This window comes from Mustelus asterias, chromosome 6, assembly GCF_964213995.1.
Source record: "Mustelus asterias chromosome 6, sMusAst1.hap1.1, whole genome shotgun sequence".
Classification (NCBI taxonomy): Eukaryota; Metazoa; Chordata; class Chondrichthyes; order Carcharhiniformes; family Triakidae; genus Mustelus; species Mustelus asterias.
The window spans coordinates 9,861,479-9,885,841 of record NC_135806.1 but is presented as its reverse complement, the minus strand read 5'-3'; the positions used below and the strand labels follow the sequence as shown (position 1 = coordinate 9,885,841).

The window sequence follows — 24,363 nt, the reverse complement described above, 5'->3', positions numbered from 1 at the left end:
TCCGGACGCGCTCATCCCAAAATCGGAAAATCTAGCCAGAGGTCATCGGACCTTTGCAAGGTCTTCCCCTCGCCCCCTACGATTCCCATAGCGGGCGGGATGGGATAATGCTGCCCGGTGAGTTAATGTCATTCGAACTATTTGCTCATGTGATCTCAGGTTAGAGGGGCTGAATGGCCTGTGTACGCTTGGGTGTATGTATTTAATTAAGCCATGATCTAATTGAATGGCTGAACCAGATGGAGGGCTGAATGGCCTTCCCCCGTTTCTATATTCCTTTGTTGGGAATTTCACAGTAACTTCATTGCAATGTTAATGTAAGCCTTACTTGTGACTCATAAACAAACTTTAACTTTTGAATCTGCCCGCAGTTCCAATTACTGGCCACTGGATGGTGCCATGCAGCACATTGGTCAACCTCATCTGAAAAGTTTTGATCCGCTACCCCACTTTCTGTCTCAAGGCTGGGATTCTCCGACTTCGCCCGTGGCTGGGATTATCCGGTCCCGCTGAGCGCCGAATTCTCCATTCTCGCTGGCAGGACGTGCGAGACTGAAGAATGCCGACCCAAGTTAGCAAATCCAATTCGGTTCAATTCTGACCTTGGGTCGCTGTCTGTGCGGAGTCTGCACATTTTCCCCGTGGCTGCGTGGGGTTTCCTCCGGATGCTCCGGTTTCCTCCCACACTCCAAAGATGTGTGGGTTAGGTGGATTTGCCATACTAAATAGTCCTTTATTGTCAGGGGGATTTGCGGGGTAAATATGTAGGGTTACGGGGATAGGGCCTGGGTGCGATTGTTGTCGGTGCAGCTTCGATGGGCCAAATGGCCTCTTTCTGCACTGCACTATGATCTGACACCTCCCACCTTGCTCCATTTAATAACATCTGATCAGGCTCCATCCCACTTTCTCACCCTATCCCCAGATCCCTTGATTCCCTCGAGTACTCCCTCTCTCTCGGCCTTGAATGTACGTGATAACTTAGTTGTAGAGGTTTACAGCATGGAAACAGGCCCTTCGGCCTAACTTGTCCATGCCACTCTTTTTTTTTAAACCCCAAAGCTAGTCCCAATTGCCTGCATTTGGCCCATATCCTTCTGTGCCCATCTTACCCATGCAACTGTCTAAATGTTTTTTAAAAGACAAAATTGTACCCGCCTCTGCATCTTTTAGTGCAGAGATTCCAGAGGATTCACAACACTCAGAGTGAGGAAGTTTCTCCTCACCTCAATCCAAAATGGCCGACCCTCTCATTCAAGCAAAGGGGTGAACAGATGATCCGCCTATCAGATAAATTATAGAATTTTCTACAGGGTATTGTCCAGTTTACACGCCCCCCCCGTGTCAAAGTCGAAAGATTCCCCCGGCCTGGGGACTGAATTCTCAATGTATTCTATCTTGAGGAAGCCATGAATTTATGTAAATATATTCTCATTGTGCTTTTGTGTTCTGAGCTCCCAAGTAACAGGTGTTAAGTTGGGTTCTTTATTGCTAGTTAGAAAAGAAGACAGATTGTCTATTGTAACTCGAATTCAGTTAATTATTGCTTTATGTATATATTCTGTTCAAAATAACATTTTCCCCCCCTTGCACGTCTTGTTCAGGAGGATTTGAAAACAGCTCAGATTATAAATTTGGAAGTTATTCCGGCGGGGGGCAAGGGGGGGGGTGGGGGCGGCAGCAGCGGCGGATTTTCCCATTCCGCCCATCACGGGAATTGGAGCAGGTCAGTTGACCTTGGATGGGATTTTCCGGTTTTGGGGCAAGCATGGTCGGAAAATCCTGCCCTAGATTTCATAACCTTTAGATATTAAAGACCGAATATGTGGAATAACCAGTAATAATTATTGATTATGTAACATGAAACATAGAAATTAGAAGCAGATGGAGGCCATTCAGCCCATTGAATCCGCTACGCCATTCATTTTGATCATGGCCGATCATCAAATTCCATATCCTGATCCCCCCCCTTCCCCCTGCTCATTCATGCATACAAGCAGAATATTTACACTTAAATACTTTAAGGACTTGCGTTGATACAGCGGCTTTCCCAGGGTAGGTTCGGAAAGAATGTTCCAGATGTTGGGGGAATCCAGAACTAGGGGCCATAGTTTGAGGATAGAATCATAGAATCCTTACAGTGCAGAGGGAAGCCATTCGGCCCATTGAGTCTACACCGGCAACAATCCCACCCAAGCCCCATTCCCGTAACCCCCACCCCCATATTTACCCTGCTAATCCCCCTGACACTAGGGTCAATTGAGCATGGCCAATCAACTGAACCTGCACATCTTTGGACTGTGGGAGAAAACTGGAGCACCCGGAGGAAACCTACGCAGACACGGGGAGAACGTGCAGAGTCACACAGATGTGTTTTAATGACTTTAATGCTGAAGGATAAATTTTAGTCAGGATACTGGAGAAGATTCCTGCTCTTAATTGATTGGTCCAAAAATGTGCGGGTTAGGTTGATTGGCCAGACTAAATTGTTCCTTAGTGTCAGGGGGGATTGGTAGGGTAAGTGTATGAGGTTGCGGGATGGGGCCAGGATGGGATTGTGGTCAGTGCAGACTCGATGGGCCGAATGGCCTCCTTCTGCACTGTAGGGATTCTAAGTCTAAGATCGGTACTGGGGCAGCCTCTGCATTCACCTGAGAGGTGGCCTTTCCTGAAGAGTCTTATCCAAAATAAAAACACCTGCAACAATGCAGCATTGCCACAGCGCGACATCAGGTGATAGCGAAAGACTATGGCGCCAGTGATGGGGTAAAGAGAAGGGGAGATGCAAGGCTCCACAAGGGTCCATGGTACTTCCCCAGATGTTAATCAATTTCTTCATCAGCTCCCAGATGAAGCAAAACTTAGGGATTGTGTTAAATCACTTGGTTTTCTTTATCCCAGTGACATTTATTGCAGTTATGCAGTGTCTGTAATGTAGGGCAGCCTTTGGGAGTATGGCTCCGGGGGGGGGGGGGGGGGGGGGGGGCTTTATTTTTAGTTTATCAGGCAAATGGGACTAGTTCAGTTCAGGAAACCTGGCCAGCATGGACGAGTTGGGCCGGAGGCCCTGTTTCCATGCTCTGTGACTCTATAACTCAGTGTCACAAGTGTGGCGACTAGGGGATTTGCGCAGTAACTTCATTGCGGTGTTAATGTAAGCCTACTTGGTGACTAATAAATAAGTGAAGGGCCTGTTCCTGTGCTGTTATTTCCTTTGTTCTTGCACCCTCTATAAACCTGAGCTTGTACAAGCCTCCGCTCCCGATATCCTAACACATATCAAGTCCGATTCATCCCTGTGCTCGCTGACCTACATTAGCTCATGGTCCAGCAATGGCTCGCTTTTAAATCCCTCCTGTGTCCCTCCCTCTCTGTAACCTCCGGAACTCCAGTTAACACAAGGCCTAATGACCACTCCAGGCCCCTGCTTCATGTTAACAGAGGCCCAAACTTCTAAACTCTTCCTCTTGAGATGCTAGCACCATCTGATGAGATCCAAAGCACAATATCTGGGGGTCAGTGAGTGTTAATGTCATGAAGATTGTGGGAAAACCCATCCAGTTCACTCATGTCCTTTAGGGAAGGAAATCTGCCGTCCTTACCTGGTCTGGCCTACATGTGACTCCAGAGCCACAGCAATGTGGTTGACTCTCAGCTGCCCTCGGGCAACTAGGGACGGGCAATAAATGCTGGCCCAGCCAGCGATGCCCATGTCTCACGAAGGAATATAAAAAAAATGTCAAGAACATTGCTAAGATTAAGAGAAAAAGGTGATGGATAGATAATATCTTTGAACAGATCTAACTGGGGGATAGCTGGGACACTGGGCTGTGTGTGAAGAGAGCTGGGGGACTGAACAAGCCAATAAACTCTCTCAGTAAGCAAAAGCTTTGTCTTGGTTTGGACTTCACTAACTCATCTGGATGCTAAAGAAGAGATGCTCCCAAATGCCCAGTCTCTTAATTAGATGGAGATCAGATGGTCAAATCCATAGAATCCCTACAGTGCAGAAGGAGGTCATTCGGCCCATCGAGTCTGCACCGACCACAATCCCACCCAGGCCCTATCCCCATCACCCCACATATTTACCCTGCTAAACTCTCTAACCTACGCATTCCAGTGCACTAAGGGGCAATTTTGCATGGCCAATGCGCCTAACCTGCACATCTTTGGACTGTGGGTGGAAACTGGAGCACCCGGAGGAAACCCACGGGGAGAATGCGCAGGCTCCGCATAGAAAGTGACCCAAGCCGGGAATCGAACCCAGGTCCCCGGTGCTCTGAGGCAGCAGTGCTAACCACTGTGCCACCGTGTTCGCCCAGTTAGACAAAATAAAATAGGGGATGGACATATGGTGAACAATGCATGGTTCGTGGGAGTTAATTCTTCCCAATATAGTTTTCTTCCTCACTGCCCCATCTAACATCTCATTGCCTGACACTGAAGGAATCATGGAAAGAATCATACAATCTCTACAGTGCAGAAGGAGGCCATTTGGTCCATCGAGTCACAGTGACAACAATACCACCCAGGCCCTATCCCTGTAACCCCACATATTTACCCCATTAATCCCTCTAACCTACGCATTCTGGGACACTAAGGGGCAATTGAAAGTTAAAAGTTAAAGTTAATTTATTAGTCATAAGTAAGGCTTACATTAACACTGCAATGAAGTTACTGTGAAATTCCCCTAGTCGCCACAGTCCAGCGCCTGTTCGGGGCAATGCACCTAACCAGCACGCCTTTCGGACTGTGGGAGGAAACCAGAGCACCCGGAGGAAACCCACACAGACACGGGGATTAACGTGCAAACTCCACACAGGCAGCGACCCAAACCGGGAATTGAACCCGGGTTCCTGGCGCTGTGAAGCAGCAGTGCTAACCACTGTGCCAACGTGCCGGCCCTATTTAGCATGGCCAATGCACTTAACCTGAACATCTTTGGATTGTGGGAGGGAACCGGAGCACCCGGAGGAAACCCACGCAGACACGGGGAGAACGTGCAGACTCCACATAGACAGTGACCCGAGGCCAGAATTGAACCTGGGTCCCTGGCGCTGTGAGACAGCAGTGCTAACTACTGTGCCACCATGCCACCCCCATATGTGTATACAAATTATTTTTTAAAAACTACTTAAATAACAGTATGTGCGGTGAACATTCGGGCAGTTTGGGGGATTGTGTGAATTTTGGATGATGCTTTCCCCACCCTCTCCTTTTATAAGCTATGGAACCCTAATCACATATTAAACACAGATTAATATTTAATTGGGCATTGTAATATTTCTGGACTGTAATCAAAATAATGCATTATGCAAAATTTTACACCCAGCGATCCTACAGCTATCTGATAAAAATGCTAATGAAATCGCAAATTCCTTCACCCATGGGGAAGACAATGACTAATAGCGAAAGAGCTCTTTGCTTCCACTTGATGTTAATGTGGGTCAGTCACATTAATGTTGAGACAGTCGTTAACAGCAACAAAGGAAAAGACAGGCACCGCAAATAAACCAGCTCACTCTCTCCCCCCTGTTTTATTCTGTCTTTTTTTTGCCGCTGTTTCTTGTTTTTCGTGTTTTGACTTTCGGACAGAACTCATAGAAATCATAGAAACCCGACAGTACAGAAAGAGGCCATTCGGCCCATCGAGTCTGCACCGACCACAATTCCACCCAGGCCCTACCCCCATATCCATACATAATTTACCCGCTAATCCCTCTAATCTACGCATCTCAGGACACTAAGGGGCAATTTTAGCATGACCAATCAACCTAACCCGCACATCTTTGGACTGTGGGAGGAAACCGGAGCACCTGGAGGAAACCCACACAGACACGAGGAGAATGTGCAAACTCCACACAGACAGTCACCCAAGCTGGGAATCGAACCCAGGTCCCTGGAGCTGTGAGGCAGCAGTGCTAACCACTGTGCTACTGTGCCGCCCATTATTCTGTCCATTATTCTGGCATTTACAATCACTCGGCGATAACTTGTTTCTTTACCGTGGCCATTACTGATCCCTTTGCCTCTTGGAACCATAGAATAGAATCATAGAATACCTACAGTGCAGAAGGAGGCCATTCCCCTCAGCGAGGCTCCACCAACTCCCCGAAAGACCTACCCCGCCCTCCACCCATAACCCTACACATTTGCCATGGCTAAAGCACCTAACCTACGCATCTTGGAATACTAAGGGGCAATTTAGCATGGTCAACCCATCCAACCTGCACATCTTTGGACACTGAGAGACAATTTAGCACGGCTAATCCATCTAACCTGCACATCTTTGGACATCGAGGGGCAATTTAGCATGGCTAATCCATCTAACCTGCACATCTTTGGACACTGAGAGGCAATTTAGCATGGCTAATCCATCTAACCTGCACATCTTTGGACATCGAGGGGTAATTTAGCATGGCTAATCCATCTAACCTGCACACCTTTGGACACTGAGGGGCATTTAGTATGGTCAATCCACCTAACCTGCACATCTTTGGACTGTGGGAAGAAACCGGAGCACTCGGAGGAATCCCAAGCAGACACGGGGAGAACGTGCAAACTCCACTCAGACAGTGACCCAAGCCGGGAATCGAACCCAGGTCCCTGGCGCTGTGAGGCAGCAGTGTTAACCACTGTGCCATCATGCCGCCATTTTTTCCATGACAGCTTTGTCAAGTAATCTCTCCTGCCCTCTACCCTATCCCAGACCTTCATCTTTTGTTTCCACCTCCTCCCCTCTTTTCGTTGATCGGACACCCATCACACTTCAACCCTCCTTCAGTTCCAAAGCAGACTTATACTAGACTCGAAAAATTAATCCGTTCCTCATGCCGCAGATGCTGCCTGAGTATCCCCAGCAGTTTCAGTTTTTTACTGCAGATGTCCAGCATCCACGGTATTATGCCTTTGTGTCCAACCGGAGTTGTCAATGCGGAATATCACGGTGGAGGAATCTCGGGATGAGACGGAGCAGTTCAGCTCCTCACTGAGGGGGAACGCCCTTGACACCCCACTCGAGATTTATGCATCCCTAAAAATAAAGGGGAAAGTCTTATCAAGAAGGCAGAGTCCAGCCCCTTATACAGTCTCAGCTCATCCTTGAGGGATGGACATACGGGGAACGCACCCGCCATTTGCTGTTGCCATGGGCATCAATTGCAAAGGCGCCACTTAAGATTGTATTGAATGGGTCAGATATTTTGGGCACGTAACAAGGGCGATTTTATTTTATTCATCCACGGGGTGTGAGCATCATGGTATGGCCAGCATTTATTGCTTATTGCTAATTGGGTGGCACGGTGGCACAGTGGTTAGCACTGCTGCCTCACAGCGCCAGGGAACTGGATTCGATTCCCAGCTTGGGTCACTGTCTATGCGGAGTCTGCACGCTCTCCCCGTGTCTGCGTGGGTTTCCTCCGGGTGCTCCGGTTTCCTCTCACAGTCCGAAAGACGTGCTGGTTAAGGCGCATCGGCCATGCTAACTAAATTCTCCCTCAGTGTACCCGAACAGGTGCCGGAGTGTGGCGACTGGGGGATTTTCACAGTAACTTCATTGCAGTGTTAATGTAAGCTTACTTGTGGCGCTAATAAATAAACTTAAACTTAAAACTTGTCCTTGAGAAGGTGGTGGAGTATCTGTCATTGGGTCCTAACCCACCATTCACTTCACGGCCTCTGGAATTCCTACCTCCTGCATTGAGACCTTCTCTAGGAATACCTTTTGGCTCCATTTTGGAAAGAAGTTCATAAGTTCATAAGATATAGGAGCAGAATTAGGCCATTCGGCCCATCGAGTCTGCTCCGCCATTCGATCATGGCTGATATGCCCCTCATCCCCATTTTCCTGCCTTCTCCCCATAACCCTTCAACCCATTACCAATTAAAAATCTGTCCAACTCCTCCTTAAATTTACTCACTGTCCCAGCATCCACCGCACTTTGGGGCAGCGAATTCCACAGCTTCACAAACCCTTTGGGAGAAGTAGTTTCTCCTCAACTCTGTTTCAAATTTGCTACCCCTTATCCTAAGACTATGACCTCTCGTCCTAGAATGCCCCACAAGAGGAAGCATCAACGCCATGTCTACTTTATCCATACCTTTTATCATCTTGTCTACCTCAATTTGATCTTCCCTCATTCTTCTAAATTCCAGAGAGTATCGGCCTAAACTGTTCAATCTCTCTTCATACGACAAACCCCTCATCTCTGGAATCAATCTAGTGAACCTCCTCTGAACTGCCTCCAATGTCACTACACCTTTCCTCAAATAAGAGGACCAAACATTATGTAAGGCAACAATTTCTATCTCTAAGACGCTGGTTCTGCACTATGAAATGTCTTTGGTTTTCTAGTACATCCATCGTGACTGTCAAAACAGAAAATCGCATGTCAAATGCAGAAACATTCTCTTATTTTTAAAGACATAGAAATCATAGAAATCATAGAAACCCTACAGTGCAGAAGGAGGCCATTCGGCCCATCGAGTCTGCACCGACCACAATCCCACCCAGGCCCTACCCCCACATATTTTACCCGCTAATCCCTCTAAGGGGCAATTTTTTTTTTTAACCTGGTCAATCAACCTAACCTGCACATCTTTGGACTGTCTTCAGTGAGCAGGAACCTGCAGCAGAATATTAATGACTAGTTCCAGCTTCCCCCTGAAATGGTGAAACAGTTGGTAAGGGATGTAACGAGAGAGTAAGAAAGGAACCACAGTTCTCAGGACAAACTTCTTCCAAAATGTTTTAAAGTTGCAATAAAGTTCTGAACGCCCCCAGAAAATATACCACTGCTATTCTGGGACTGAACACAACTAACCAGCAAGTTTCTGCAAACCTGCATCAAACACTTGAATTATTTTAGTTTAAACTAGTCCATCATAATATACACTGATCTGGAATGTAGCAAAAGCAAATGTTCGAGCAAATAACAAAGTGTCAAAGATGACAGATATCATAGAATTCTAATGCTTGGCAAGGGACCTTTCCAATTAACATAGATCAGGTTATACGTATCAACAGTGGAGGAGGTATTAAATAGTTCAGCGTGTGGAAAATAAAAGCTATTTTTAGAAAAGTCTTCTTCTCAAATTCAATTATGTAAATTCCTCACACAAACATGCAGCCATGCACACACATACACAGAGACACACACACACACATACACACACACACGCAGAGACACACACACACACGCACGCATACGCACGCACATGCACACACACATACAGACACACGGACACACACACAGACACACACACACAGACACACACACACACACGCGCACAGAGACACACACACGCACATGCACACACATACCCACGCACAGAGACACACGCACACACATACGCACACATACACACACACACGCAGAGACAGATGCACACACATGCAGACACAAGCACTCAGAGGCACACACACACACTTACACACAGAGACACACGCACAGAGACACATACATGCACAGGGACACACACACACACACACACGCACAGAGACACACACACACGCACAGACACACACACACATACAGACACACCCACTCAGAGACACACTCGCACGCACACACGCAGAGACACACACACACTCAGAGACACACATGCACGCACACACACGCACATACACACACACATGCACTCACATGCAGACACACGCGCATGCACACACGCACACACTCACATGCACACAAACATATGCATGCACGCACACAGTGACACACAAGCACACACACACACATGCACTGATACATGCAAACATACATACAGACAGACACATACAAGCAGACACACAGAAACATACGTTCACATGCCAACACAAACACACAGACATACACACATACAGGCACACACATTCACACACACATACACACAAGCACCACACACACACACACCTGCACACACATGTGCACGTGTGCATGCACACACACGCACACTACACACAGAGGCACTCACATATGGAGACACACATGCTAACACACAAACATGCATACACACTAAACACAGACACAGACAAAACACACACACACACACACACACACATACGCACACATTGGCATCAGTGCTATGAATGTGAAATTGTTCTCATAGGAGTGGAGTGGCTGTGGAGTGCGTGGAGATCCCTTGCAAGAGATTACAAATGGCTCTTCATTAGAGGTATCCAGTGAAGCAGCAATGATTTTATTAAGATGATAGAGCTTCTGTTTGGTTATCAGAGACTGGTGTCTGAACACTGACAATTAAACAAGGCAAAGCATTAGCAGCATTAGGGAAGGGATTGGCAATGGAAATGTAACATCGAATAACAGTGCCCGTCAAACTGAACAGAAAAGGAGCTGATTGCTCCACGTGCGACTATCCTTGTTTCTAAATGAAGTGCACACACCGAGGGTGCGAAAGGCATAAGATTCTGTGGAATAGATTCCGGATTGAGGGAGAGGGAGAGAGATGGGACAAAACCACTGAGGGGGAAACGAGTGATGGGGAGACGTAATTGCAGGAATTGTGTTTGAAGAGGAGTGGGAGAGAGGGAGTGAAAGACTGGGAGCGTTCGACAAAGGAATGACCGATAGAGATGGACAGGCATTGACACCGGAGATAGAGAGGGATGTGAAGCGTGGTTTGTTTTACTTACAATGATGGTTGGAGTAGCCGCTAAAACACAGTACAGGACGAGCGGGGAAATGAAACTGTTGTCTTCGGGTCCTGGGTACGGCTTCATTAAGTCACCGTCTTGACAGAAGAAGCCCTGGATATGAACCTCGAAGGTGTCTGTGCACTCAAGGTAATAGGCGAGAAGCACGGTCCCTGCCATGATGACGAGCTGGAAGTACAGCATAGTTAACATTGAGATGAGCGGACATTACTACCAAAGCTGCCTCAGATCAGGTAGTCCCAGAGTGCACGCTCCCTCCAGCAACCCAATAATCCTTCCACTACAGAGCGATGCATTCTCCGCTTTGATTCTCTCATTATGTAAGTCTTTTGGCAGATGACACTAATAAATGTTTCATTTGGAACTAGGAGCCAGTACCCAGTACACCAGAGAACTGATGCTTTCAATCACAACTTTATCAAAGGGCATTGCAGTGTCACTAATCATTAAGTGATCAATGTTGATGGCAAAAGCAGCAAGTCCTGAAGTTAAACATCAAAATCAGCTCTATATTTATCAACCCCCATCTGTTTCCGGACAAGTTAAGGCTGCGAAAGAGCTGGAGGGCTCGAGGTTCCAGCGCCTGGCATTTGCTGGGCTAATTAAATTGCGCTTTCTTTGTAGACCAGCTGGAGAGCGCACTCCCGCAGCGCAAATGCCAAAAGCAGCCTCTTCCTTCAGGTGAAAAGCCAATTCTCAGATCTGAAGAGGGTCGGGATGTCCTGAATTTCACAGCCACTGCAGTAATCATGATCGAGAAACACAAACCGTTGCTGAGTAACATTTAACCCGACCTTTGCCAGTGTTGTTCTCTAAGAGTCGCATGGCAGTGAGGAACTTAGAACAATGGCGGAATGAGCCAAGTTGCAATGGGTGTCGCTAATTTGACATTCTGCATTTGTCCTGATGGGTTCAAGATGAAAAACTTTGGCAATATGTTTCTAATTCCGTGTTCTCACCTCGAGCATGGCTAACGGCGACAAATTCATTCTGTCATTTCTTCCTTGAGAGTGTATTTCCAAATGGAGTTACAGTACTCCACGGAATGACATAAGGTTGGATTTGACCAACTCTTGGACGTGGGCTGGAAGCTGGGACAACTCTGGGGCGGCACGGTGGCTCAGTGGTTAGCACTGCTCCCTCACAGTGCCAGCGACCCGGGTTCGATTCCCGGCCTGGGTCACTGTCTGTGTGGAGTTTGCATGTTCTCCCCGTGTCCACATGGGTTTCCTCCGGGTGCTCTGGTTTCCTCCCACACTCCAAAGATGTGCGGGTTAGGTGGATTGGCCATGCTAAATTGCCCCTTAGTGGCAAGGGACTAGCAGGGTAAATATGTGGGGTTATGTGGTAAGGCCTGGGGTGGGACTATGGTCGGTGCAGGCCGAATGGCCTTCTTCTGCACTGCAGAGATTCTATGATTGTATGATTCTATGTGTAGGTTAGGTGGATTGGCCATGGTAAATGCTCAGAATGATGGGATGGGATAGGGGGTTGTGGTGTGGACCTTGCTAGGATGCTTTTTCGAAGAGACCTGATGGGCCAAATGGCCCCCTCCTGCACTGTAGAGATTCTATGATTCTATGGTAATCACAAGGACATCTCACACCTTTCTCCAGGATGCTTTGCTTTCTCTAATAAACCACAGTTGATACTCACTCAGCCCCTCCCATCTTCCCCAGTCCCAAGCACCACTATTCCCTCCGGCCCACCAACATACGAAGGAATTCTCTTCTCTTCATGCTTTGCTCTTCTCCTTGTGACTGGCTGCCCCTTCCCCCCCCTATCTTTTTTAAACCCTCACTATTTTACCCAATCCTGCCATATTTCATGCTGGAATTCTTTGTCCCACTCACTTCATCCATCACATGAACAAAGAGCAAAGAAAAGTACAGCACCGGAACAGGCCATTCGGCCCTCCAAGCCTGTGCTGATCTTGATGATGTGGAGATGCCGGCGTTGGACTGGGGTAAACACAGTAAGAAGTTTAACAACACCAGGTTAAAATCCAACAGCTTTATTTGGTAGCAAAAGCCACACAAGCTCTCGGAGCCTCAAGCCCCTTCTTCAGGTGAGTGGGAATTCTGTTCACAAACAGGGCATATAAAGACACAAACTCAATTTACATGAATAATGGTTGGAATGCGAATACTTACAGCTAATCAAGTCTTTAAGATACAAACAATGTGAGTGGAGAGAGCATCAAGACATCAAGGAGAGAGCATCAAGAACCTGTCTTGAAGCATTCGCATTCCAACCATTATTCATGTAAATTGAGTTTGTGTCTTTATATGCCCTGTTTGTAAACAGAATTCCCACTCACCTGAAGAAGGGGCTTGGGGCTCCGAAAGCTTGTGTGGCTTTTGCTACCAAATAAACCTGTTGGACTTTAACCTGGTGTTGTTAAACTTCTTACTGATCTTGATGCCCTAACTAAACTGAAAAAACCCTTCTGCCCTTACTCAGTCCGTATCCCTCTACTCCCTCCCTATCCATGTACCCATCCAGGTTCCTCTTAAATGCTGCTATTGTGCCTGCTTCCAACACCTCCTCTGGCAGCGTGTTCCAGGCACCTATCACTCTCTGCACGAAAAATTTCCCCCGCGCATCACTCTTAAACTTTCCTCCTCTCACCTTGAACCTGTGCTCCCTCTTAATTGACAATTCCACCCTGGGAAAAAGCCTCTGACTATCCACTCTGTCTATACCTCTCATAATTTTGTAGACCTCTATCAGGTTTCCCCTCAGCCTCCGTCTTTCCAGTGAAAACAAACCGAGTTTATTCAACCTCTCCTCATAGTCAACATCCTCGAGACAGGCAACATCCTGGTGGACCTTCTTTGCACTCTCTCCAAAGCTTCCATGTCCTTCTGGTAGTGTGGTGACCAGAACTGCATGCAGTACTCCAAATGCGGCCTAACCAAGGTTTTATATAGCTGCAACATGATTTGCCAACTCTTGTACTCAATGCCCTGGCTGATGAAGGCAACCATGCCATATGCTTTCTTAATCACCTTGGCCACCATACGCCCACACTCTTCCCCATCAAACACATACACACAGACGCACACATGTATGTGCACACACATATTCAACACACATGCACACATGTATGCACACATATGTATGTGCACACACATACACGCGCGCGCACACACACACACACACACACAATTTAAACTATCAATCCAATCTACCCAGCCGCTTTGAGTGGGAGCGGAAAATCTTGCTGGTCTGTCAAATTTTCCGTCCCACCCGCGAGAATTCCCGCTGTAAGCGGGAACAGAAAATCCCAGCCGTGGTATTCCATCATCTTCGCTGCATGGACTGTCATCTGGTGACTGGGATAGCTCTTATAAACATCATCTAATTGACATTGCATTGGCTTCAATGAATATTGGATGGTTCTATAACAAGCTGCGCAGGTTCCCTATTTTAACCACTCCGTGTAAGGTTTCTCCTGAATTCTCTACTAGATTTATTAGTGGCTGTCTTACTTTGAGTTTACTTCCCTCGTTCTGGTCTCCCCCTAGATCATCCTCTGTCCTATCAAAAACTTTCATAATCTTAAAAACAGCGGTAAGATCAGCTGGATGATCCCCCCGGTATGAATGAGCGAAAAATTCTGGCCTCTGTTGAAGGTTTGTCTCAAGTAAGAGAGTAGGTAATAGGAGCAGGAGGAGGCCATTTGGCCCCTCGAGCTTGCTCCGCCATTCACACCCTAATGCATTCCCTACAAGAAATTGTTTAGCATTTGGAAAATTCGGATGTAGTAAATTATGTCGAAGATGAAACTCCTTGTACGAAACAATTGGACATATTTCAGGCTATTGTCCTTCTGTCAAAAATGCTGGAGTCTTCAGACACAATAAGATCTTGCATCAATTGGAGGAGTGTGCACACAATCATCATTTAAAAACTTTTGTGGCTTCAACTCTACTTTCACAGAATCATAGAATCCCTACAGTGCAGAAGGAGGCCATTCGGCCCATCGAGCCTGCATCGACAACAATCCCACCCAGGCCCCATCCCCGTAACCCCACAAACTTACCCTGCTAATCTCCTGACACTAAATGACAATTTAGCATGGCCAATCAACCTAACCCGCACATCTTTGGACTGTGGGAGGAAACCGGAGCACCCGGAGGAAACCCACGCAGACACGGGGAGAATGTGCAAACTCCACATAGACAATGACCCAAGGCTGGAATTGAACCCAGGTCCCTGGCGCTGTGAGGCAGCAGTGCTAACCACTGTGCCACCGTGCCTGTCACCTGACGACCCGCCCCCCACAACTCTTAACTCCGTCTGTCAATCTCGGTCTTCAATATATTCAATGACCCAACCTCCCCCTCCTCTCTGGAGATGGGAGTTCCAAAGACTAATGTGCCTCTGAGGGAAGACGTTCCTCCTCCTCTGCCTTAAACAGAGGAACCCTTCATTTTGAAACTGTGGTCCTGAGTTCCAGATTCCCCCCACGAAGGGGGGAACTATCCTCTCAGCATCTCCCCCTGTAGAGCCCTTGTTAATTAGATGTTTACTGAATAAATGGACTGAGTCCTGGGCAGACTCCACCTCACTGGCTGATAGAACGGGGTCAATACGCGCTTCGGTGGCCAACATGCTTTCAACTGACCTCGGAATGGCACGAGCCAATTAGCAGAGAGGGAATCCAAAACTACCGCAAACTCTTGCTGAATTTCAAATAAGAATCTTGTCTATCTACAACAACGGCTGGAATTTACCACCCATTCACGCCTCGCCGCAAGCGAGGACGGAGAATTTGGTGCTCAGCCAAATCTCCGTTCACTGCAGCGGGACTGGAGAGCACCGCTGGCGTGAACAGCTGGAAAATTCCGGCAGGCAACTTGCAACCGTGTGGTCTCTTCAATGTAGTGAAACAGCAGCAGCTCCAGCCCACAATTTAACACGGAGTCACAGAAGGTGACACTAGGACTGATGTGGATTCTCAGAGTCTTAAAGCAGGAACAGAGAGAGAGAGAGAGATGGGGGGTCGGGGGGGGGGGGATTTAAGGGAGGGAATTCCAGAGCTGACTGACAGCAGAGTTTTCCGCCTTTGCGGAATGTGCGGCACGAGACAAAAGCAGCAGGAGAAAGATAACCTCACAAAATAGCCAGCGCACATTCACGGAGATGCCAGATTGATGTGGCATAGTTATAGCGAAGTCGCATAAATTTGAAAAATCTTCCCAAAGACATCTGCTGTAAACCATCTGTTTCTGTGCAATTCTGATTAGGAGAGCGGTTTAAATGGGAAAGACAAAAAAACACACACACACACATAGACATATACTCAAACACACGGACACACACACAACACATACACACCCCACACCCACACACACACACACACATAGACATACACTCAAACACACGGACACACACACAACACATACACAACACACACACACACACACACACCCATAGACATACACACAAACACACGGACACACACACAACACATACACATACACAACACACACACACACACACACCCATAGACATACACACAAACACACGGGGACACACACAACACATACACAACACACACACACACACACCCATAGACATACACACAAACACACGGACACACACACAACACATACACACACACAACACACACACACACACACACACACCCATAGACATACACACAAACACACGGACACACACACAACACATACACAACACACACACACACACACACACCCATAGACATACACACAAACACACGGACACACACACAACACATACACAACACACACACACACACCCATAGACATACACACAAACACACGGACACACACACAACACATACACACACACAACACACACACACACACACACCCATAGACATACACACAAACACACGGACACACACACAACACATACACAACACACACACACACACATAGACATACACACAAACACACGGACACACACACAACACATACACACACACACCACACACACATAGACATACACTCAAACACACGGACACACACACAACACATACACACACAACACACATAGACATACACTCAAACACACGAACACACACACATAGACATACACTCAAACACACGGACACACACACAACACACACACACACACACCACACACACATAGACATATACTCAAACACACGGACACAACACATACACACACACACAACACACACATAGACATACACTCAAACACACGGACACATACACAACACATACATAGACATATACTCAAACACACACAACACACAAACACAGACACACACACACTACATATACACACACAGACACACACGCACAAACACACACAGACACAAACACATACAAACACACACACACAACACACACACACGCTACACAGACACAAATGCGTATATACACACACACACACACAAGCTTGACAATAAAAGTAAAATACTGCGGATGCTGGAAATCTGAAATAAAAACAGAAAATGCTGGAATAACTCAGCATTTCTTTTAGCATCTGTGGAGAGGGAAAAACAGGGGTCGGGATATTACAGCCTCGCTCGAGCAAGAATGGAAATCCCTGCCCGAGGCCAATGGAGATTTCCGTTGTCGGACCCTTGCCCATATGCCGATTCTGTAGCGGGCGTGGTGGTAGAGTTCTGACGAGAGTCAATGTTTCGAGTTGAATGTGGATAGGGGTTGGATCTGAAGAGGAGTCATATCCAGCTCGAAACTTTAACTCTGGTTCTCTCTCCCACTGACGCTGCCAGACCCGCTGAGATTTTGCAGCATCCCCTGTTTTCAATTGTACACAAAACCTACAAATTATTAAAGTTGATGTGGAACATATCACTTGAAAGGGCGATGGAGGCAGAGTTAATAATACATTTCAAAAGGGATTTGCATAATAATTGCTCGAATGAGAAAATGTTTGAAGGACCAGGAGGAAAGGGCAGGCTTTGCTTTATCAAAGAGCTGGCACAAGCATGACAGGCCGAAGGGCCTTCCTTGCGCCATTCTCTGGCACAATAATTTCAGACAATTATCCAGCTCCTGTCTCTAATCTCTCCTCGAGCTACTTCCTGCATTTCCTTTGTACTCCCCACAGCACACACCACATCCAACTCCAGGGAACAAATAGCTCCCAGGCCAGTCTGACAATCCAGCCAGCTTTCCAATCATTGAGAAACTTTGGCTGCAGATAAATCAGGTGATAACAGATTCAGCGGATTATACAACAGGCTGATCCATTTTTACACTATAGCCCAAAGTCAGAATTACTTCCTTTCCCTTCTGGTTCACTGACAAGTCTCATGGTGCATTCAAGTGTTCCAGCCTCTCGGCCAGAATCTGTGGCTTCAAATCATTCTCTAGGACTCACAGAGTCATAGAATCCCTACAGTGCAGAAGGCATTCGGCCCATCGAGTCTGCACCGACCACAATCCCACCCAGGCTCAATTCCCATAAATCCGCATATTTTCCTTGCTAATGCCCCTGACACTAGGGTCAATTTAGCATGGCCAATCAATCTAACCCGTGCATCTTTGGACTGTGGGAGGAAACCGGAGCACCCGGAGAAAACCCACGCAGACACGGGGAGAACATGTGAACTCCACACAGTCACCCGAGGCCGGAATTGAACCCGGGTCCCTGGTGCTGTGAGGCAGCAGTGCTAACCACTGTGCCACCGTGCCGCCCTATTCGATTCTATGGGGGGGATTTTGCGGTCTCACTCGACCCGAGACCGGAAAATCCTGCCCAAGGTCAACGGACCTTCCCATTGTCCGCCCCTCACTTGCTCCGATTCCCGTGGCAAATGGGGCAGTAGAATTCCGGCGAATGATTCTATTCTATGAATCTAATCCACTGTTTGTTCCTGTTCCTTTTGTCAGTCAGTCTGTCACAGAGACCCACCATCCTTTTAGTGAACTCACCCTCCTTCCTCTTCTTGCTCCCCTTCCACTCCACCTTACCCCTGACCATGTCCCCGCTGAAAAGCCACCAACATCCTTCAACCCTGACGAGAGGTCATCGACCTGAAAAACACTGGGCGGAATCTTGCGCCCCGAAGGCTTGGTTCACTGATGGGTGCGGAGGGGTGAGTATGTGTGTGCGTGTGCACATGTGTGCGTGTGTGTGTGTGTGCGTGCATGTGTGTGCGCGCGCACGTGAGCGTGTGTATGTGTGTGTGTGCACGTGTGTGTGCACGTGCATACATGTGTGTGCGTGTGCACGCACATGCAGGCATATGTGCGTGTGTGTGTGTGCATGTGTGTGCGCGCGTATGCGCTCGCACGTTCTCCCTGTGTCTGCGTGGGTTTCCTCCGTCTGCTCCAGTTTCCTCCCACAGTCTGAAAGACGTGCTGGTTAGGCGCATTGGCCATGCTAAATTCTCAGTGTACCCGAACAGGTGCCGGAGTGTGGCGACTAGGGGACTTTCACAGTAACTTCATTGCAGTGTTGATGTAAGCCTGCTTGTGACACTAATAGGTAAACTTAAACTTAAAACTCAATAAAAAGCTTTTCTGGCTGTAAAGGGGTTTGGGCCATCCTGGTATTGTGAGAGGCGTTATATAAATGCAGGTCTTAAGTATTATTTTCCTTTCAAAGACACCCACTCTCATCCACACAGACGACCTTTAATGTCTATGAAACTCAATTCATTGTCACTTCACAATCACTCCCCATTCACCCTCTTCTGGGCCGACCGTGCAGAATCTGCCACTCAAACACCACAGGTAATTCGCAACGTTCAATGCAGACACTCGCGAGTCAGCGTAAGAAAGTTCTATTTAATCCCTCGCCAGTTGGAATGTCAATATTGTCAGGGTTGCCGAACGTTTACTGAAAAAATAATGCAATCAGTTCATCGTCAGCCGATCTCCTTCAGCCTGCGGTCGAAACTGTCAGCAGTAAAGCTGGAAATGTCCTGGTGCTCCTCGGGATAAAGGTGAGAGGCAAACAAATGCCTCCCAGACAGAAAATGAATAAGTGCAATGAATAAATCCATGACGCTTGCCCATCAGGGAAAGAGAAAAGGCATTTGGCATGGTGGTCAGCACTGCTGCCTCACATAGAAAACTAGGAACTGGGAATAGGCCATTCGGCCCTTCGAGCCTGCTACCCCATTCATTTTGATCATGGCTGATCATTGAATTCAATATCCTGATCCCCCCTTCCTCCCACATCCCTTGATCCCTTTAGCCCCAAGAGGTATATCTAATTTCTTCTTGAAATCAGACAATGTTTTGTCCTCAATTACATTCTGTGGAGGTGAATTCCACACATTCACCACTCTCGGGGTGAAGAAATTTCTCCTCACCTCAATCCTAAAAGGTTTACCCCCTTATCCTCAAACTATTCCTCCGGCCCTACGACCCTCCAGACACTACTCCAATTCTGCCTACTTGGGCTTCCTAGCTTTTTACTGCTGCACCAATGGTCGTTGTACCTTCACCTGTCCAGGCCCTTAGCTCTGGAATTTGCTCCTCTCCCTTTCTTCCTTCGATTTGCTCCTTAAAACTGCCCCCTTAACCAGGTTTTTGGTCACCTGAATCAATATCTGCTTACATGGCTCGGTCTCAGATTCAGTCGCTTGACAATGGGCTGTCTTTGCTGTATAAAGGTGCTATGTGAATGCAAGTTTGTGGTGGTCTTTCAGATGCACCAGACTGTATTTGGAAAAATAGCGTGGGTGTTTGGCGAGGGGGGGGGGGGGGGGGGGGGGGGGGGGGGAGTGAGTGTGGAAATGAAAAGCAAAATCCGAATGTGCATGAAGCCCCCAGAACAACTCTACTTCCTATGATCAGAAGTAGCAGCTAATATAGGAAGTGCAAAATAAAGTAAAAAGTAGAGTAAACTTTATTTATTAGTGTCATAAGTAGGGTTTACATTAACACTGCAATGAAGTTACTGTGAAATTCCCCGAGTCGCCACACTCCAGCGCCTGTTCGGGTCAATTCACCTAACCGGAACATTTTTCAGACTGTGGGAGGAAACCCACACAGACACGGGGAGAATGTGCAAACTCCACACAGACACAGGGAGAACGTGCAAACTCCACACAGCCAGTGACTCAAGCCGGGAATCGAATCCGGGTCCCTGGCCCTGTGAGGTAGCAGTGCTGATCACTGTGCCACCCTTATATAGATGATAGTCCCATCTCCGCTGGGACAATCCATGTGGGATTGAGATACATTAATGGAGAGGTATCAGGATATTGAATTTGACGATCAGCCATGATCAAGATGAATGGTGGAACAGGCTCGAAGGGCTGAATGGCCTCCTCCTGCTTCTAGTTTCTATGTTTCTATTCTTTTAACTCTAACGCAGAGGGTTATGGCTTCAAGGGAGGGGGTGGGGGAAGGGGTGTTCCCTGATCTCCTATCTGACACTATTAAAACATATTGGGGGTGATTCTCCCAACCTGCTGTGCTGCTTTAGCTCCCCGCTCCCTGCGCATCTCCAGGGCTGGATTTCCAGAGTCGTCAGCTCCACGCTGATTTCCAGATTTTAATCTGGATTTTAATATCATTAGCGGGCCTAGAACAGGTCTCTGGGCCCACTAGCCTCTCCCCCTTCCCTGCCAGGAGTGGTCCACTTCAGCAGGGTTTACACAACAGCTCCCCACTTGTGGGGAGCTGGCGGCCCGACGCCCCTGGAGTGAAGGGTGGCCATGGAGGCTCCTCAGGAGGTCAGGGGTAAGAAAAGGAGTGCCCCCTGGGCATTGCCAGCCTGGCCCCTGGCACTGCCCACTTGTCTCCTGGCACTGCCCAAGGGGCAAAGTGGCAATGTCCAGGGGGCACCTTGGCACTGCCCACTGGGCATTGGGCAGTGCCAAGGGGGTGGGGCCAGTGGGGGGGCAGGGCATATGAGGGGGGGGGGAGATCTGTGGAAGTTGTGGGGGGGGGGGGATCCTGCTGCCACTATGCACACATGGATCAGTGGCAGAGGGAGGGAAGGGCCTGATCGGGGATGGCCATCCGGGTGTGCGGGGGGGGGGGTCAAAGGGAGGTACCAGGGTGGGCGAGAGCTGCAGTGGCGGGGCGGAGGGCTCGAGGTGATTCGGACTGCGGGGAGGAGAGGTGGGATAGAGCTTGAGGCAGGCCGTAGTGGGGTGGGGGATGGGGGTCGGGGCTGGCCCGAAGAAATCCGGGAGGCCAGCGATCAGGGGTGGGGGGATCGGAGGGGCAGCGATACGGGGTTGCTGTGCTGGCCAGCGATCGTGAGGCCAGCAATACGGGGCTACTGCGCATGCACCAATATCAGCGCTGACAGATCAGTGCATGCGCAGTGGCCCACTCAGTGCTATGCTGCCGGCCTCTCCAGCGGGGGTAGGCCTCGCCCCCGGATTTTCAGCCTGATTCACGCTCGTGCATTCTGCAGTGCTCGGAGTGTGAGAGATTCATTTTGAAAAAACAGCGGGATTTACTCCCCTTTCTACGCAAATTCGGCACTTAGAACTTTTTTGGGATAATCCCACTCTTTGGCTTCCCGGCCATTCACTCCAGTGGGATCTTCTGGTCCTGCCAGGGTTTTCTTGGCATAATTCACGAGAAACCCCAGAAGATCCCACACAAAACGTGATAAATCTCACCCATTATCTACCCATCAGTTCTGTTTGTGGGAGCTTGCTGTGCACAAATTGCCTGCTATGTTGCAGCAATGAATACACATAGTACTCGCCCCTGTGACTCACACGGACTCAAAATGTTCTCCCTCCACAGATGCTGCCAGACCTGCTGAGTCTTTCCAGCATTTTCTATTTTTATTTCAGATTTCCAGCATCTGCGGTATTTTGCTTTTTTTGACTCTCGACAATTTTTACAGATGCACACAGAAAACATCCTTGCCGGATGTATCACAGCTTGGTATGGCTCCTGCTCTGACCAAGGCTGCAAGAAACTACAACGGGTCGTAAACGATGCGCAGTCCATCGCGCAAACCAGCCTCCCATCCATTGACTCTGTCTACACTTCCCGCTGCCTCAGCAAAGCAGCCAGCATGACCAAGGACCCAACGCACTCTGGACATTCTCTCTTCCACCTTCTTCAATTGGGAAAAAAAATGCAAAAGTCTGAGGACGCGTACCAACTGACTCAAGAACAGCTTCTCCCCTGTTGCTGTCAGACTTTTGAATGGACCTACTATACATTAAGGTGATCTTTCTCCACACCATAGCTTTGACTGTAACACACTACATTCTGCACTCTCTCCTTTCCTTCTCTTTGAATGGTATGCTTTGTCTGAATAGCACGTAAGAAATAATACTTTCACTGCATCCCAATACCTGTGACAATAATAAATCAAATCAAACCAAATCAAACGTAAGTACTTCACTGGCTCAAGACCACTTTAGGATTTCATGAGGTTATGAAGGGCACTACATAAATTCAAGTCTTTTCTTTAGATCTCACTGCTTACATTCAGACTGCTTGCTCAATGAAGCAAAAAACACAAGGACAATATTTTTGTCCCTCTGAATCTACTACCCTTGCAGCAAGTATAGAATATTAATCATGTGAATAGTAAAATAATGAGGAAAGCACACAAAGATGTGGCTGTTCTGGCTTAATAAAGACATTAGTTGTTGCTGTGTGGGTTTTAGATATTAAAGCAACTAACCTGATGGTTAATTAAATCGAAATTCTCATTGTACCTGGATCTTAAGGCAAACCTCTGTAGTCAAGTGTTACTGGATATGTTCCTTCCAAGTCTCGGCTCCCGGAACGATTAGCTGGAATCTCATTTAAGATACAGCAAGGCATTTAATTAAAAGGAGAGGCTTCAGCCATCAGGGTAAGAGCACAGGCGTTTCACAGGTTTACAACTCGAGTTACAGACGCAGCAGATTTCTTCCATTTGGACTTAGCAACTAGAGAAGGTCTTAATATAAATCTAATTTTATTAGCTTTGTTGTCCCAGTATTTTCAAGTGTGGTCGCTAATTAGGGAGTTAGTTGTCAGACGAAACCTTTCTTCATTCAACATTTAATAAAGCCATTGAATAAATTACAAAGCCGGCCCATCGAAAGCTGACAGAATAATTGTCTTTGAGAGGTAATTAGCTGAGAATCTGATGATGGCAAGAGACAGAGAAACACATCAAGGTCTGAGCAAGGGAGAGGCTGGCGGCGCTGGAACTTATCAGAGAAAGAACCTAACGACCATTGCGTGTTCTCAAATGGTACCTTTGGGTGTTTGATTTCTCTGCTCTCCCATTTCCCGTGCAGTTTGCCAGAGCTAGAATCAACACTTAAAGAACAAAGAAAAGTACAGCCCAGGAACAGGCCCTTCAGCCCTCCAAGGTCGTGTCGATCATGATGCACTAGCTAAACTAAAGAAATCTTTCTGCCCTTACTCGGTCTGTATCCCTCTATTCCCTCCCTATTCATGCACCCATCCAGATGCCTCGTAAATGTTGCTAATGTGCCTGTTTCCACCACCTCCTCTGGCAGCGCATTGCAGGCACCCACCATTCTCTGCATGAAAAACTTCTCTCCCTTAAACTTTCCCGCTCTCACCTTGAACCTATTGCCCCCGGTAATAGACATTTCCACCCCGGAAAAAAAGCCTCTGACTATCCACCCTGTCTGTGCCTCTCATAATTTTGTGGACCTCTATCAGGTTTCCCCTCAGCCTCCGTCTTTCCAGTGAAAACAATTCTAGTTTATTCAACCTCTCCTCAGAGTCAACGCCCTCGAGACCAGGCAACATCCT

General features: G+C 47.7%; 1 protein-coding gene across 4 annotated transcripts in view; it reads right to left on the bottom strand.

Moving 5' to 3' along the window:
* The window catches only part of plppr1 (phospholipid phosphatase related 1), a 114,555-nt gene that overhangs the window by 50,424 nt on the left and 39,768 nt on the right, over positions 1 to 24,363 (bottom strand). For all 4 annotated transcript variants that reach the window (XM_078215326.1, XM_078215328.1, XM_078215327.1 and 1 more), the window contains exon 3: positions 10,634 to 10,822. In XM_078215326.1, coding sequence (XP_078071452.1) covers positions 10,634 to 10,822 — 189 coding nt within the window. The remainder of the gene's footprint in view (positions 1 to 10,633; positions 10,823 to 24,363) is intronic.